This window comes from Micromys minutus, assembly GCF_963924665.1.
Source record: "Micromys minutus genome assembly, chromosome: 1".
Lineage (NCBI taxonomy): Eukaryota > Metazoa > Chordata > Mammalia > Rodentia > Muridae > Micromys > Micromys minutus.
The window spans coordinates 56,728,498-56,747,736 of NC_137969.1; the positions used below are offsets into that span (position 1 = coordinate 56,728,498).

Sequence of the window (19,239 nt, forward strand, 5' to 3'; positions counted from 1 at the left end):
TGTACACCAGTGCCTCGGCCCCGGGCAGGACACTGTCAGCGGGTTAGCTGTCCAGGCTTCCTTCACTTTTATTTTAGTAAAAAAAAGACTTGTTTCTCTTCCATTGACATTCAGATTACTATGGATTTTTGGAATAAAGATAAACGCAGTGGAGGAAACTCTGTTCTGTGAGCAGATGGCTTTTGGTATATCAAGGTTTTGCCAATTGTTTCAGTGCTTAAAATAAACATTATTTATAAGACCACTTACAATGTGCTGTTACTTAATGAGGAGTATGCATCACTGATCTGACGAGCGTAAGAGGTCATTTAGAACTTGCTGGTTAACAAGCTGTAATCTGCTGAGCACACAATGACTTTGTTTAAAATTATCTGTTCAGAGCTGATCAATGACAATAATTGTTTTATTCCAATCACTTTGAAAGTTGGTAATTACTTTGAAGGGCATGAATACTAGCCTTTTTAAAATTTTTATTCTTTTAAAGTTGTCATCTCTTCACCTTGAAATTAAGAAAAGCAGTGTTGTAAAATTCATTGTGGCTTTTGAAGGTGTTTTTTCTTTTTTTTAATGCCCATTTACTGGGACTTGAATATCAATAGGAAATACACAAAAATGCCCTATGGGAGTTGTGCACACTCAAGAAGAATAGTCATATCCTACATGACCCACCTATACTAACCAGCACCTTTGCACTAGCCTCTGCATGTAAGAAATGTGTCTTTAGAATTAGAGGCACTTTTTCTTCTTATAATGTACACATAAGACAGTAGTGCAGAAAGTGTGCACTTCAAAGCAAGACAGGCATGGGTTTGTGTTCTAACTGTGGCTATGTCATTTGCTTTTGGAATGGATAGATGCCCTGGAGTAAATTACCACACCCCAGTTTCTTCCTGTTTAACAGGAGACCATGCCTTGTTGACATGAGTGTGAGAACAGAATCCATTAGTGTTACACTTGGAAATACATGAAGCACAGTGAATTTCAGCCCTTCACTTCCCTGACAGTTGTTCTCTTTGATCACCCAAGGCTTGGTTCCTTCCAGCTCCTCCTATACACACATTTTATACAAACCCACTTAGGTTATTGTGATGGCTAGTTTAATGTCAACTTGAAACAAGCCAGAGTCATCAAAGAAAGGGGGAATCTTAATCAATAAAATGCTCCCATAAGATCAGGCTGCAGGCAAGCCTGTAGAACATTTTCTTTTTTAAAACAAAGATTTATTTTATTCGTATGAATATGTTGTAGTGTCTTCAGTATGAATATGTTGTAGTGTCTTCAGACACACCAGAAGAGGGATCAGATCTCATTACAGATGGCTGTGAGCCACCATGTGATTGCTGGGAACTGAACTCGGGACCTCTGGAAGAGCAGCCAGTGCTCTTAACTGCTGAGCCATCTCTCCAGCCCTGAACATTTTCTTAATTAGTGATTTATGAGGGAAGACCCAGCCTATTGTGGGTGGGCCACCCCTGGCCTGGTGGTACTGGGTTCTCTAAGAAAGCAGAACAAACAAGCCAGGAAGAGCAAGCACCCCTCCATTACCTCTGCCTCAGCACCAGCCTCCAGGTCCCTGCCCTTTTTGAGTTCCTGTCCTGATTTCCTCCAATGATGCAGTGCAGTGTGGAAGTATAAGCTGACTTAACCCTTTCCTCCCCGGCTTGAGTTGATGGTGTTTCTTCCTAGTACAGTTACCCTGACTATATTTTAGTGTGGGTGGCTTTTTATTTTTAATCTTAACTATCGCTTGCTATTCGTTTAGAACATGAGCATGAATAAAGGAGTTCACAAATGAACTGTGTGCCAAGAATATCAGGATCTCAGAAGGTTCCATTTGAGTGTGGATGAAGTTGCTACAGTCTAGTACTTGCTAGAGTTGGGAAAGGCAGGAGCCCAGGCTGTTGGTATTGTGTCTCCCCACATCATCCACCTCACCCCTCCACCCCCACAACTGCCCAATTTCAAGAACTCCTTCCAGTGTTAGCATAGGTGGCTCAGCCAATTTGTGTTTGTCCTCAGAGGCTGCTTTCTCGTCACTGGCCTCAGTCTCTGCTGTCATTCACAGACCCTTAGCCACCATGCTCACTCCTCTCCCACGTCTTGATATCTGTCGAAATTTTAATTTTCTTTGAAGTAAGTAGTATTTCAGGAAAGAGCTGCCCTTGGCACCATCAGTGAGATGCATTTTCCTCAGGACCTCTCTCCAAGGGCCCTCTTATCTTACTGCAAATAGAGAAGAATGCTGCAACATGGATAGCACCCTGTGACCTTAGGCCGTCGTTTGACCACACTAAACATGAATTCTCTCTTCTTTCAAACGAGGCTAATAATCTATACTTCAGCATGAAGTTAGACATTAAATTAGAAGAAACAAGAAAATGCTCTCTATTTTCTTCTTTTTGCTCACATCATTGATACCATACTTTAGTTTGTTTTTTTTTAAGTTTTCTTGTTCTGTTTTAGGTTTTTTAAAAAAAAAAACTTTATTTTTTAAAAAACAGAGATAAATGTAGAGATTTTAAAAAGCATTTTTGTATAAAACTATATGAATATATTTTTATCAGTACTTGATTTTTTTTTAAAGGTTTGATAGTATGCATTGAAATCTTACTAGTTACAATGAGCTTAAAGTACATGTAAAACAAGATGTAACCTGGAAATAATCAAAGTTTTCTTGGTGTGTAAAGATTAAACAATGATTTCTAAATACCAAGAATGATGCCACACTTTATATTAAGGGCTGAACTGTCAGGAAAATGGGTGGGAATAAGACTAAAGGACATGGTTTCTCCTGATGCCTGAGAGTATCTGAGAAACTTGGAGCTTATTTAAGTGTGTGACCAATGACTCCAGCTCTCCTCTCAGATCAGAAAAGTGTAGCTATGGCTTTTGGTAAAAATGGAACTGTTTGGATCTCTGTAAGTGATACAGAAAGAAGATAGCTTCAAAACGAAGTTTTATTGGTTAAAAATCATAATTTTCCAATTATGTTTGTAATAACTAGAAGAATAGATTTGTGACTGCTCCAGCTCAATGACTAGATAAGCTGAATAATTGTAGGAAAATTCCATAAGCTGTTTTCGTTTCTATGATGAAATAACTTTTGCACATAGAAATGTTCTGAAGATAAAGCACAGAAGTAAAATCTTAGGATCCTCCTGAGACATGAGAAGTCAGAAAATAGCAGCTTTTTTTTTAACATGGTTAGTGGTTCCTGTGCCCTGTGCACTCCTGGCTGGTCCATCTTTAGACAGTTTGGGAGCAAAACTGGTGGTCTCACCTGTGTGTTTAGAAGTGACAGCACTCCCGGGAAACCAGCTCTCTCCGAGAGGGATTTGGGTATGGAGGGCTGTGGTACAGCCTTAGCTCCTGGGTGCAGATGGAGACCAGAAGCATTAACATGGTTCAAATAGCATTCAAAGTTATGGTCAAGATGTAGTAATGTACCAAGCATGGTTGATAGGATCTGTCAGCCCAGCACTCGAGAAACCAGGGCAAGACTATAAATTTGAAAACAGCCTGGCTTCCATAGTTAGTCTCAGGCCAGCCTGGGCTACTAGAGAGCTGCTATTAACATGAAAAGTAAATAAAACCAATATTAGCTATTAGGATCCCCCCCCCATTCATGGAACTAAAGACTTGAACCCAAGCCCTTGTGACTATATATAACTACAATTTAAGAAAAAGACACCATGAATATGAAAGAGAACAGGGTTTAGGGTGAGGAAAGAGAAGGGGAAATAACATAATTATAGTACAAAAAAGTTAAAAATAAATAAAAGAACAAAAATAACATTTAAAGACAGACTCATTTAACAATTTACTTTAATTAGACCTAGTAATATCTACAATGCAGTTTGTAGGTGTATTCATTACTTTTTCTGTTGCTCTGACCAAATACCTAAGAAAGCAACTTCATGGCCAGAAAAATGGTTCAGTGGATAAAGAGCTGGGATTTGGATCCCCAGTATCTATACAAGTGCAGTGAGAATGGCGGCCATACTTATGACCCAAGTGCTTGAGAGGGAGAGACAAAGTATGGAGAACACTGGCTAGTTAGACTTTTGATTATATGCTTCCTTTTCCCCCAATTTCTCCCAGATTCTCCTTACCTCAAAATAACAATGGGGGGGGATAAGGGAGAAAGGAGAAGTGGGAGAGGGAAAGAGGGAGCATGGGAAGAGAGGGAAGAGAGGGGAAAGAGGGGGAGAATCAAAGTAGACAAATTTTCAAAAAGAAAATCAACAAAACAAATAGAAAATACCAAAACAAACATAAAGCATGCAAAAACCATGAAGTCCATGTAATGTTAGCAAGCTAATCCTAGGCATGGGACCTGTCCTGGAGTGTGGTTGATATTCCAAATGACACTCCATTGGAGAAACTGAATCTACCTCTTCCAGTAATTATTAGTTGCAGATGGTCAGGGGTGGGACTTTGTGTCCACTTCCCTTTCTCAGTGCTGATATTCTTTCTGCCTTGGCCCTGTTCAGACCTTGCACATGCTGTCACAGTCCTGTGAGCTCATAGGTGGGTCAGTTGGATTGTATCTAGAAGCTGCTGTTTCCTTGGAGTAATCTACTACGACTGCCTCCTAGCTCTTTTTACCTCCTCTTCCACTTAGATTTCTGAGCCTTGAAGAGAGGGGTGTAATAAGGGCATCCCATTATCGACTGAGTGCTCCAATATATGTCACTCTCTACACATTATCCAGCTGTGGGTCTCTCTATAATCTCCATCTACTGCAAGAAGATTCTCTGATGAGACCTGAGAGAGGCGCTGAGCTATGGGTGTAAAAGTGTGCCATTAGGAGTTATTCTGTTGTTAGGTTCCTGCATCAGAATAGTAGTCATATGTTTTCCTCTAATGCTCATGATTGATCTAGTCTCAGGCTCTTTACCACTTTAGCAGTGTCAGAATATGGTTCCATCTCATAGAGTGAGCCTTAAAGCCAATCAACGTAGTAGGTTATTCTGTTTCATTTGAACTTCTATCACGCCAGTATATTTTGCAGACACATCTCTGTTGTAAGTCTCAAGGCTAGTATTTAGGTGACATTGATGATTATTTTTTTCTTCTAGAGTAGTGTGCAGAGTACCATCCAACATCATGAATGCTAGTCAGTAGGGGTGAAGCTTTTAGTTGGACACCAGTTTGTCTTGTTAGTGTTCTATCACACAAATCGCGTCTTCTTCAACAATAAGGTCTCACTGTCAGGTTGTGGAAAACAGCCAAATTGCTGTGGCAACATCCTGTGATGTTTGAGAGAGCTGGTCTTTGTGACCTCTTTGGCTAGTGACTCAACAATTTGTAGCCCATTCTTGGCACTAGAGGTTTTACTTGGTCTCATACGATGCCTAGTTGGGCCATTGTCCAAGCTTTTATTTGATAGATGTTATTAAACATTATCACCTTGAGTTTTAAGAAGCATATTTTAAGAAAAATGTTCAGTACTATATTTTACCTTTTTATTTACTTATTTTATCTTTTTTGTCACAAATAGATTCAGAAACAATGGCGTGGCTTTCGGATCCGGAAATATTGCTTTAATTATTATTATTTGAAAGAATATTTGAAAGCTGTTTCAGAGACCAATGACGCAATTAGGTGAGTACATGACCACTCATATACTAGGGAAAGTTGACGTTGACTAGCCACTTGATACTTATTATTATCACACATACTACTAAAAGTTTACAAGGACTAGTCGATAGATACTTACTGTTATCACATGTGCTAGTGGAAGTTTACATGAACTAATCAATAGATACTTACTGTTATCACATGTGCTAGTGGAAGTTTACATGAACTAATCAATAGATACTTACTGTTATCACATGTGCTAGTGGAAGTTTACATGAACTAATCAATAGATACTTATTGTTATCCCAGGTACTAGTGGAAGTTTACATGGACTAGTCAATAGATACTTATTGTTATCCCAGGTACTAGTGAAAGTTTACAGGGACTAGTCAAGAAAAGTCCTCAAGACTTAGAGATATTATGTTGTCAATATAACTACATGATTCTATTTATCTTAAACATTCATTGTCTATATGTTAAAATATCATGTTTTATTGACCTTAAGTTAGATTATTTATGTATGTAGTATGTGGACCATTTAAGAGTTTACTTCTTATCAAAATATTACTTAAGAGTTAGACAAAACGGCAACCAACAGAATGGGAAAATATTTTTACCAACTCCACATCAGATAGAGGCCTAATATCCAAGGTGTACAAGGAACTCAAAAAGCTAGACACCAAAGAATCAAATAACCCTATTAAAAAATGGGGTACAGAGCCAAACAAAACATTTTCAGTTGAGGAACACCGAATGGCCGAGAAATACCTGAGGAAGTGCTCGACATCCTTAGCCATCAGGGAAATGCAAATCAAAACAACCCTGAGATACCACCTCACACCAGTCAGATTGGCCAAGATCCAAAACTCAGATGACAGCAGATGCTGGCGAGGCTGTGGAGAAAGAGGAACACTTCTCCACTGTTGGTGGGGTTGCAAGCTAATACAACCACTCTGGAAATCTGTCTGGCGATACCTCAGAAAATTGGATATAGTACTACCTGAAGACCCAGCTATTCCACTTCTGGGCATATACCCCAGAGACACTTTAATACACAACAAAGATATATGCACCACTATGTTCATAGCGGCTCTATTTATAATAGCCAGAAGCTGGAAGGAACCCAGATGTCCTTCAGAAGATGAATGGATACAAAAATTGTGGTACATATACACAATGGAATACTACTCAGCCACCAGAAACAATGACTTAACCAAATTCTTAAGAAAATGGCTGCATCTAGAGAATATCATCCTGAGTGAGATAACCCAGTCACAAAAGAACAGACATAATATGCAGTCACTGATAGTGGGATGCTAACCCCAGAGGCTTGCACTCCCCCAGAAACAACTCACAGACTGTATGAAGTCCAAGAAATAAAGAAAACAAAAAAATATACATATATTTACAAAACAAGAAGACTTTGACTATTTCCATGTTGCGTTTTGTTTTGCATGTACTTTACGCTTATTGTAACTATTAGGTTTTCAATGCATACTGTCAAGCCCTTGAAAAAAATCAAGTACTGACTAAAAAAATATATTCACATAGTTTTATGTAAAAATTTATTTCAATGTCTGAAAAAACAGTACTGACAAAAATGTATAATTTTAAGCAAAAAATGTTTAAAATCTGTACATTTATCTTTGTTTTGTAAAATAAAGTCGTTAAAAAAAAGAGTTAGGTTTATCTAGAAAATGATGCTGCAGAGGAAATTGTCAAGGAACCTCGCATGTATTTTAAGAAACATGAACAATAATTAGAATTTACTTCTAAAGGAAAAAATATCACAGAACAAAAGAAGGGGAGCAAGCTGACAGAAGACAGTATCTTTAAACATGTAATAAGATAGGAGCTGGCTTTACAGGACATCTTCTGTAGACAGTGTTGGTGTTGTGGTGTGTGGTTTCATATTGATGTGCTTGAAAAGCAGTCTCCCTCTGTGAACTGCCCCGCAGCAGTGACACAGTCACCACTTGCCCATAGGTATCATCATTATGGTCATTAGTTTGTTTTACTCTTAAATCTTTTATGACCAAGGATAATGAGCAATTATTTGTAAAGTCCTTACTTTCAAGTGTGTCTTCCTTCCCGAGGGCAGCTCTTTTTACTAGTTTCTGCCTTTGGATCTGCTAAAACATTTTAACCAAATTCTGATGCTGGAATCGTAAAAGTAGTTTCTTTAGTGCAGCCAGAGTCCCAGATTTGCCAAAGTGGATGTCCCTAAAAGCTCCCAGGTCTCTTCAAGCCTGGAAACACTGGTGTCTCCATCCTCCTCACCTATGCTCAACAGGACCATCTTTCAAAATCGTTTTTGTGGAATAAAATTTTTTGCTGGAGATGTAAGTGTTCATTTTTGTATGCTTTAAACACCACTGCATTACAAATTCTGCAGGAAGAACAATTATATTCTCCCTCAAATAGGGAAGCTAGCCATTTGTGTGTGTGTGTGTGTGTGTGTGTGTGTGTGTGTGTGTGTGTGTGTGTCCACACATGTGTGCATGCGCTTTGGATTCTTTATAAATTTGTGAAGTTTGCTTTTAAGATTTTTTAAATTATCATAACTATGGAGTAGAGAGATGGTTTATTCAGTAATTTCTTCCTCTGTAATCTTCAAGACCAGAATTCAGACCCCCAGACCACAGTGAAAACTGGACACCATGATGAGTGTCTGTAACCCTGAACTGGAGGAGATGAGGGCTTGCAGAGCCCTGGAGCTCTTTGCCATCCAGTGTAGCCATGGCTGAGCTCCAGGTTCACTGAGAGGTGAGGTGTCCGAGAACAAGGTGGAGAGAGTAGCCAAAAAGAAGTGTGGTGTTGACCGGCCTCCAGAGGCACATGTACACACAACATGCTCATCTGCAGACGTGTGCACAACACACAGAGACACAGAAATTTCAAGTCATTTGGGCACAAGCTCTTTCTATCTGTAGGGCCACCATATTCTGTATGCTTTGCATAGGATCATTTTTATTTTTATTTTTGGAATTTAATTTTCAAGGTCTAATGTTTCTCTTAAACCAATTTACTTCTAATTTATATTATGGTCAAACATTTGTTTGGTATGAATATTGCTTTAGATAATTTACTATTTTTCAACTTACATAGATTATTTTGTTTTATGTGCTTTTGAAAGGCAAGTAAATGTGGTTCAGTTTTCCATCTGAACTAAGTTGTACTTAATTTCACAGCAAATCCATTACAATGGGTATCTTAAATATTATATTCTGTTGTCTCATTTAATGTTTATTTTTCTATTTCCTTTAATATCTAAACTATTATTTCTTTATTCTTTATACTTTATACATTTCTCACTTAAGACTTCTTTTTGCTCTTTAGGTTGCCAGTTTTTAGAGCATTTATTTTATTCTCTGTCTCTATGTGTCTCTGTCTCTGTCGATCTCTCTCTCTCAAGGTTTTTAAAATTTAATTATTGCCAATTCCATTCAGTAAACATCTTTTGACTTTTATAACGTTAGGAGTTGGGGATACAGTGATTGAAATGAGAGCTCTTGCCAATGTTCATGTACACATAGCTTCTAGGAAGATGTCACAGAAAGACAGAAACTAAAGCAAAGAGCATTCATGTTTCTGTGTCTAGGGAATATGCTCAATTCTTAGAATTCTTACAGATTCTATAACACAGTGTCCTAAAACTCTCACTTTCTGAGACAACAGTACCTTCCTGAATACCCCGAATCAAGAACCTCTTGTTCTGGAGTGGCTTCCCTCACTTTCTTCAGTCTGATGATGCTCCTTGACTGATTGATTCCTCTCTGTACCACATACATGTCTCTGCTACCTTCTGCTTTGCTCACCACTTGCTCTTTCTTATTCTGCAATAATAATAGTTTTTAGTGACTTCACTTTATAGAAAAATGTAGATAAGAAGCCAGTGTATAGTTTAGACTCATTCATTTATGGTTTTTGTTAAGTATGGGTGAAAGAGAAACTCTCAATCTCTTTGCCTTACCAGGTTCAGTGTCGTCTTAATGGTTTTTGTTTTGGGATTTTTTTTGTTGTTTTTGGTTCTTTTTTTTTTTTTTTTTTTTTTTTTTTTTTTTTTTTTGCTGTGATGAGACACCATGAGCAAGGCAACTCTTATAAGAAATAAAAAAATTTATTTGGGCCTGGCTTACAGTTGCAGAAGTTCATTTCATCATCATCATGGCTGCAAGCAAGGCAGTGTGCAGACAAACATGGTTTGGGAGAAGGAGATGAGAGTTCTTCCACCCTGGGCAGCAGAACTTACCCACACAGTGACACACTTCCTCCACCATGGCCACACCTACTTGAACAAGATAATACCTCCTACTAGTGCCACTTCCCATAGGCCAAGCATATTCAAACCACTACAAGTGTTAAATTTTTTTGTATATTTAGAAAGGATTAAGCAAAGACCAGGATACATACACATGTAGCTTTAGTTATGAGCAAGTTGTCCTAATTGGGAGCTCAGTCTCTCTTGGGGTGTGACTCTCTGGAGCCCAGGAGTCTGAGGGTGGCACACTTCCACTCTCTGAAGGAAATTCTAATTCTTGGGGTCTCTATCACTATAATGGATAAATGGAGTAAAATGTTGATGGTAGATTAGTATCTACACTGATAACATAATACAATCATTTCCCTATAGCTCTTTGCTCTGTAAGACCATGCAGTTCCTGCTGTTCACAGCTTTTCTCTTTTTTTGCTCACCTCAATTCTTTTAGTCTTTCTTGTTTGTTTGTCCTGTAGCATGAAAAAAAAAAATCCCATGTTAACGCTGGCCAGCATTGACAGCCAGCCTGTGCCCATCTCCAGCCTGGCGGACAGACCGAGACTGTGCTTTTAACCAGGCAACTCTCCTCCCATCTATAAATTCCCATTGCTGGCTGTTGCCACGGATGCCTTGTGCTTTCAAACTCCTGTGGCTGGCTAGGATACACCCTTGCACACCATGATGTACCTTTTTCTGGAACTCAGTTGAATTTCTGTGTGAAAGAAAACACCACACAATCTTAGTTTAGAATCAACAGGTACCACAAGCACTGGGTGCAGAATTTAGCATCCTAATTTTACAAACTGTTCTATGTTAGAAATCTTCTGGTGGTATATCCTGGCAGATCTGCAGCTTGAAACAACAGCCTCTGGCTTTCTACCTTCTGTTTGCCTCTCTTACTCTCCCCAATCCAAAACCAGAGCCATTCCTTTTTCCTGCCTTCTCTTTCTCTTTCTAACATGGAAGTAAAACCTACTTACCCAGTGATTGGTCCCTTGTAATGTTTATTTATTAGGGGAAGACCCTTTTCATCCCTTGCATGCTTAGTTAACCTTCAAGCTTCTTTTTGACTCTTTGATATGGTAGCATATCTGTGCTTTGTTATCTGGGTTTTCCTGATTAAAAAGGCCCTTAACTTGTTTTCCTAAATCACAGAATATTATACTCAAGTGATGGATACTGGCACTGTTCAAGAATGCAAAGCAACATGAGCATGCTTAAAATCTCACATGAAATACACAAATCTTGTCTCCATCCCCTACCCCTCTAGGTACCTCTTATCAAACAAGCACTCTGTCTACTTTAATATGTTTTGCTCTAGAAGAGTCAACTCATAAAAACATTTATGCATATGTTCATCAGCTTTTGAAAACAAATTTAAATCATTCATAATAATCCTCTACTTGATATTTGCACTTTGAGTATTATTCCATATGTAAGAAATGCTGTTCTATTATGTAATGGCTATTTATATTATGTTATAATTCATAACCTTTGAACAGAACTTCTGGGACAGACATAATTGTTTCTACTATTATAAAGATAGAGCTATAGAAGATATCCTTGTGTGTGCATTGGTTTCCTTTAGTTCTTTTCCTTGGCTAGAAACATTAATGTATCTGGTTGTCAAGTTCTTTAAACCCTTCTCTAAGGAATTTGACTGATTGAAATGTTAATAATATATATCAGATTTTGTGCATACATATTATTTATACTGTATAGACTTTGTAATTAAATGAACCTCTCATTTAGCCCTCACTTATATAATATATATATATATGTTATGTGTTATATATATATATATATATATATATATATATATATATATATATAGTATATATTATCTGTACTGTATAGTTTGCTGTCAGGAGCCATAATATGAGAAGCTAATAACTAGTAGTTGATCTTCCTGAGATGGTCTGCTTCAGATTATAATCTGCGACAGATATAATCTTAGGCCTATAGGCAAGGCCCAAGAGAATTCATTTTTAAAAAGAGTCCTGCTATTAATATTCTTTTCTTGTTGTTATTAAACATATGTAACAATCACCAGGCATCAGCCCACCCTTTTTGAGCAGATCTCTCAATTCATTTTGCAGATCTCCAAAGATGTAGTGTCTTGTAGTGATGTTATATAAACAAATAGATGACTTCTTAATTCTTAATGATGATCCTATAAGAATTCCTAAAATTATATCAGTGATTATTAATCTCTTTTATCGTTTGACTGCTATTAGATCCTTTTCTGACAGTCAGATCTGCAGTGAGAACTCTGCCAGTCTCCCATGTGTCACCAGTTAATTGCTTAGATAGTAACCAGACTTTCTCCTACTCAGAGCACATTCTAAGAGGTTGTAAAACAATTAACCAAAGGTCAGAAAAGGGGATATACTGATTTATTACAGGTACTACAAAAGAAGATAAGGTATTGGGTTTATCTAGATAAAATTCACTAATAACTCAGATATGATTTTTAACTCAGTGGACCTGTGGAGCCGAGACAGGTGATAGATGTTTAGCCAGATAATTAGTCCTAATGGATCTGCATGTAAACATTCTCTGTTGTAAACTTCTATTTCAATTTATGATTTGATTTTCTTGTGTGAACTTGTGATGAGCTTTTTAACGTGATCATGTATTCTGAAAGATGTACTAAGGACAAAGAGATGAGAAGAAATTTTCCCTTTCTGAATAGGATTTTTCCACTTTTTCCTAGAGAGTTTTCAAAGGAAATGTTTTACAACTTAGTAGTAAACACTCTAATCACTTTTCAAAGTGTCTCTTTTTCTTTCTGTGATTTCCTACTAGCAGGCAGTTCATGCTGTGATAGAACAAAGGCCACATTACTTAAATCCTCAGCTGTTAAGCTACAGGTGTTAAACACACTAAGCCAGCAGCCTTTTACCCTCAGAAAGAGCAAGACAGCTTTAAGGTTTTTTAGAAGTATAGAGAGCTATAGAGTCTCTTTGATTTTAAAGCCACACCAGAGTCCTACTCTGCACCCGCCACTCCCCTTTCCAGGCTGGGAGGCTCCTGGCAGTCTGTGGTTGAATGAACCTCTCATTTAACCTTCATTTAAATTTCAAATATTTGAGTAAACTGGTAAAACATGTTCATCTGCTAAAAGAGAACCTTTTTTTTTTTTTTTTTTTTTTTTTTTTCTTTTTGGTAAATGACGGAAACTCTCTTCTGTCTGCCTCCTGAGCCCTGAGATTACAAGCCTGTGCCATCGCACCAACACTGTCTATGATATTGTTTTTTATAATTTAATTATGCATTGTTGCAAATGTCTTTATTTCATTGTCTATTTTGTTTTTTGAGACAGGTTCTTGCTGTGCAATTTAGGTTGGCCTCTAACTCAGCAAACCTCCCAGCTCACTCTCCCAAGTGCTAGGATTATAAGTGAGCACCCACACAGGCCTAATTAGAATATTTATAAACTTACCTCGTCTGAGCTCCATCAATAAGAAGATTGCATTCATTTATATTGTGTTAGCAAAACTGAAAATTGGTAGCTATTACTTGCTAATGTAATCCTTCCAGTAGATTGTTTCATTGTTTTTTCTCTGTTGTTGCTTTTGTTCTTCGTTAATGTGCTGTAGAGTCACATGAGCTCCACCTGACTTATGCCAGTCCTCCAGGCCCGAATCATTGACTTCCTCCTTGCTCTTTTCTTGGTGATTTTTGTTACTTTTTTATTAGATTCCTTCTTTCTGTGATTTCTCCTCCTTTCTCATCTTTTGTATTGATTTCTTTTTTATTCCATGTCTTTCTACTCCATAGACTTAGGAAATAAGCCTTCTACTTTCATTTCTTATATGATTAACTTTGAAATTTCATCCTTAACAGTCTCTAAAGTTGATCAATAGTCCTTGTTCAAATAACACAAATATTATTGGAAGGGACTGGAGAACATTTTAATTTTCATGTCCTTATAGTTCAATATTCCAGTTTCATCTCTTCTAACTATAAATTAGGCATTGTTTTTCCTACTCCAGATGAAAATGCCAGTTCTAGGTCTGATCCCTTTTTACACCCAAACTCATTAATAGGATTATTAATTTCTTCCTGAAACATTATCTCCATAAATCACTGGACAAGATAAAAGATGACCTCATTAAAATTTCAAAATTAAATTATAATTTAATTTACACTCTGGAAAGCATGCATGTTTCTAACTTAACAGTTATTTTTTCTGAGCACTTTGAAGGTATGATTTTCCTATTTTCTGTTTAATTTGACTTGTTCTTTCATGGTACCTAATTAACCTCTTTTTCTCTGTACAGGTGTGTGGTAGCACTTTGTGTAACATTACTTTAATATATCTTAGACTGAACATTGTCTCTTGAATATTTCTCCATGTGGAGTGTATGCATGCATGAACTTCACAAAAAATTTCAATATACATGTGATGGTTTATTATATGCTTGGTCCAGGCAGTGTCACTGTTAGGAGGTGTGGTCTTGTTGGAGTAGGTGTGTCACTGTGGGCACGGGCTTAAAACCCTCACCCTCGATGCCTGAACATCAGTATTCTGCTAACAGCCTGTAGATGAAGATGTAGATCTCTCAGCTCCTGCTGCACTGTGTCTGCTTAGATGCTGTCATGTTCCTAACTTGATGATAATGGACTGGATATTATCTTTGCTAGTCTCCATTTGCTGTAAATAGGGTCTTTCTTTGATGAGGGGTGGTAGACACTCTTACCTACAGGTATAAGGACAAGATTCAGGATGTAGGTAGAGTTATGCTGGTTCACTAGACTGGTGTTAGTCAGTATTCTTCTAAGATCTATGACCTTACTAGCTCCAGAAAGCTGTCCATGTTTCTAGAACCAGGCATGATTTCTCTCCTGTTGATGGGACTTAAGTCCAGTTAGCCAGAGGCTGGTAACTGTTGGCATGTGAGGGTGGCTTATTTCACCTATGCAGACATCTTGCCATACTGCTCATTATTGAGGCTCATGAGTGCTGGGTAGGCCTACTAATTTTGTCCTTCCCTTAAGCTTGCATTGGATTTTCTGGTACCATTTTTTAAACCACAAGAAGAAGGCTGTCAAGTTAGATACAGGTAGCCTGACCAACTACTCAAAATAAGGTTTCTCATGTTTGACACTTTGCTTTTTGTTAATCTGTGGTCTTATAGCAAGCATTCGTATTGTTAATTTAGAGTGGCATAAGCTCATCACTTATATGTATTCTTATATGTGCAATTTTCATAAATATAATGTAATTGCTTAAGGCAATGTAAAACATCTCTGGTGTTATCTGTTGACTCCCCTTGGTCTCTCCATTAGTTCCCTCCCTGTTTTCTGTTTTCTGCCTCACACCATCTGCATTCTGAGTCCTCTCTTAAGTTCCCTCCCTCACATGATCTTTTTATATGCTCCTCTTTCCTGAGGTCACTCCATATTATATTCTTACCCTTGAACATTTGGAGCTTAGAAGTGCACATGAAGAAATGCACAGCAGTTGTCTTTCTGGGGACAAGTTGCCTAACTCAATATAATTTTTGTCTAGATCAATTTATCTGTAAATTTCATGATTCTTTAAAAATACTGAAATGTGTCACGGTGAGTCCTACATTTCCATCATCCACTCTTTAGCTGAAGAGCATTTAGGTCGTTTCTATTTCCTGGCTAGCATGACGAAGACAGTAGTGAACATTGCTAAGCATGTATCTGTGGAGGAAGGCATCAAGTTCTCTGCCAAGAACTTATCTTTTGGGTTTTGAGCATTTTCTGCCCCGACACTCTTAGCAGCTAGCCTGGATTGCAATCCCATGGCCAACAAATGAGGTTCCCTCCCAAAACTGCTTTGTTCATCTTAGCAATTCTAACTGGGGTAAGAGGAAATCTTAGTCCTTTTAATTTGCATTTTCTTAATTGCTAACACTGGTGAGTACATTTTGAGGTATTGCCTAACCATTTTTTGTTTCTTCTCTTGAGAATTCTTTGTTTGAGTGCATGATCTCTCCCACTTTTAAAATTTTGTCAGTTTGTTTCCTTGACTGTTCTTTAAGGTCTCTGTATATTAGGGATATCAAAGTCTGTAGTTGACAGTCTCTCCCTGTCTGTGGCTTTCCTTTTCACTCGATAGTTCCTTAACTCTTCAGAAGATTTTAGTCTTATAGCCAGTAGCTGATTTCTGCTCTTAACTCCTGGAGGAGAGACTTGCTCAGGAAGTCCTTCCTCCCTTGGCTTGTAGATGCTGCCTCTGTTTTCTTCAAATAGTTTAGTCTTTCACGTTTCAATGGGAGGCCCTGGATCCATTTGGGATCTAATTGTTCTTCTCCATGTGGATATCCATATTCCTAAGCACTATTAGCTGAAGATGCTGTCTTTTCTTCAGAGCCTTTTGTTTTTGTTTTGTTTTGTTTTGTTTGCCTCTTTGTCAAATATCAGGTGGCTGTAGTTACAAGTAATTATTCATTTTTCTTCTTTTACATTTATTATTATTATTACTATTATTATTATTATTTTACATGTTCACTTTACATTCCACTCACTGTCCCGATTAGGTTTCCATTTTATTTCATTGATCCACATGTTTGCTTTTGTGCCATATTGTTTTATTACTACAATTCTATAATATATATTGAAATCTATAATGGCAGGATCTTTTCTGGTTCCCAGTGGATTTCAAGATTATTTTTCTATTTCTGTGAAGAATGTTTTCAATATTTTGATTAAGGTTGCATTTAACTTAAATGGCTTTTGGAATAATGGTCATTTTTAAAACACTAATTCTACAAATTCATGAACTTGGTGTCTTTCCTTTTTCATTCTTTATTTTTTGTTGTTATTATTGTTTTGTTTCTTCAGAGATTCGAACTTCTCATTATAGTGATCCTTCATCTTCTTAGGTTTATTCCACAATAGTTTGTTGTCTTTTTTCCTACTGTTGTAAATAGAAATGTTTTAATGCTCTCTTTCTCAGTGTGTTTATTGTTGGTATAGAGATAGGCTACCAATCTTTGTAAGTTGATTTTGTGGTCTGACACGTGGATGAATTTGTTGTTTCTAGAAATTTTCTGGTGGAAATATTTTGAAATTTTCTATATATAATATCATATTATCAGCAAATAGGAACAATTTTTTTCTATTTTGTATTTTTTTAACTTCCCTTTCTTGTCATATTGTTTCAGTTAGTGTTACCAGCACTACATTGAAAAGAAGTGGGGAAGAGGGGATACCTTGTCTAACTTCCATGGGATTGCTTTGGGAGTTTCCCCGTTTAGGATAATTCTGGCTATGGGCTTGTAGTATGCATCATTTCTGATAGTGAGGTATGTTTCATCCACCCCTACTCTCCCTGGAACTTTTCTTATGTAAGTATGTTGGATTTTGTCAAATGAGTTTTTTGCATTTGTTAAGATAATCTTTTGATCCTTTAAGTCCATTTATATGATTTATTACATTTTTATTATATCTATTGCTTAATGAAACATCCCTGCATTTTTGAGAGTATGCCAATTTGATTTTGGTGAATGATCCTTTTGATATTTAACTGCATTCAGATTGCTAGTATTTATTGAGGATTTTTACATTTATTTTGAAAGAATACAGGATTTTAAAGTCTCTTATAAAACACAAATGGAGTTTGTTTCCTTATCTATTCAGATAAGCCCATGTCTTTTAATTGGAAATCTAAGGACATTAATATTTAGATTTATTGGCAAGCCTGGTGAGACTGTGCTATGAGTAGCTGTGGCACAGAGAGGTCTGGACCAAGTGCCTAGAAAATGAACCCCCCCCACCCCCATTGGTTCAGAGAAGCAGGAACTCTGCCATAGAGACTTGGTTTTCAACCGGAGGGACGGAGCGTGCAGAACAGGCTCTCAGGCCATCTGCCACCAGAAAAAGCTGAGATCCAGGGACACAGGCCTGGTGAGACTGAGCTGCAAGTAGCCAGGGCACAGAGAGGACTGGGACGAACGCCCAGGAAGTGCCCCCACCCCCGATTGGTTCAGGGGAGCAGGAACTCTACAATAGGGACTCAGTTTCCAACCAGAGGGCCTGTGCTTAAAGAACAAACTCTCAGGCCATCTGAGACTGGAAACTGCAGAGATCCAGGGACACAGGCCAGGTACATAGGAGAGACAGGAACCAATCACTGACAAAATAAACCACGTATAATCACAGACAAGAACATGGCAAGAGGAAAGCAAAAGAACTTACCCAAGGGAAACCAAGACAACCTGGCAACATCAGAACACAGCTCTCCCATCACAGCAAACAGCAGAATGCCAAACACTCCAGAAAAAGAAGACTCTGGCCCAAAATGATACCTCAAGATGATAATAGAGATCCTTAAACAAGAACAGAAGAAAAAGCATAAAGAAATAGAAGCTTTTAAAGAGGAAACAAGAAAAACACTCAAAGAAATCAAAGAACTAGAGGAAAACAGAACAAAAGAGATGAAGGAATTAAAGAAGAAATTTAAAATTGAAATGGAAACAACAAAGAAAACACTAAAAGAGACAACACTGGAGGTAGAAAACCTAAAAGAGAAATCAGGAGTTACAGATGCAAGCATCTCCAACAGACTACAAGAGATGGAAGAGAGAATCTTGGGGGCCGAAGACAACATTGAAAACATAGACAGAACAGTCAGAGAAGATGCTAAAGTAAAAATACTCCTAACCCAAAATGTCCAGGAGATCTAGGACACAATGAGAAGACCAAACCTAAGGATAAGAGGAATAGAAGAGGGTGAAGAATATCAACTAAGAGGCACAGTAAATATCTTCAACAAAATCCTAGAAGAAAACTTCCCTACCTTTAAGAATGAGATGACCATGAGCACAAAAGAAGCCTACAGAACTCCAAATAGAGTGGACCAGAAAAGAAATTCCTCCGGACACATAATAGTCAAAACGCCAAGTGCCCAAAGCAAAGAAAGAATGCTAAAAGCAGTAAGGGAAAAAAGGTCATGTAACATATAAAGGCAGACCAATCAGAATCACACCCAACTTCTCAACAGAGACTATGAAAGCTAGAAGTTCCTGGACAGACATTATGCAGACCCTAAGAGAACACAAGTGCTGCTATACCCAGCAAAACTCTCACTCACCATAGATGGAGAGACCAAGATATTCCAGGACAAAACTAAATTTACACAATATCTGACCACAAACCCAGCACTACAACGAACTATAGGTGCAAAACACAATACAAGGAGGGAAACTACATCCTAGTAAAAACAAGAAAATATCTAACCAAGAAAACCAAAAGAAGAAAGACACGCAGGTACAATTCTACTTCTAAAAGCAAAAATAGCAGGAAACAGCAACCACTGTTCCTTGATATCTGTTAACACAAATAGACTCAATTTCTGAATAAAAAGGTATAGGCTATCAGACTGGATGCATAAACAAAACCCAGCATTTTGCTGCATA

At 37.6% G+C, this 19,239-nt stretch overlaps 1 protein-coding gene across 1 annotated transcript in view; it reads left to right on the forward strand.

The window, feature by feature from the left end:
• Nucleotides 1-19,239, forward strand: part of SPATA17 (spermatogenesis associated 17) — a gene marked incomplete at both ends in the record, with an annotated part of 160,591 nt that overhangs the window by 29,115 nt on the left and 112,237 nt on the right. The window contains one exon of the mRNA XM_080931526.1: nucleotides 5,504-5,607. Coding sequence (XP_080787652.1) covers nucleotides 5,504-5,607 — 104 coding nt within the window. The remainder of the gene's footprint in view (nucleotides 1-5,503; nucleotides 5,608-19,239) is intronic.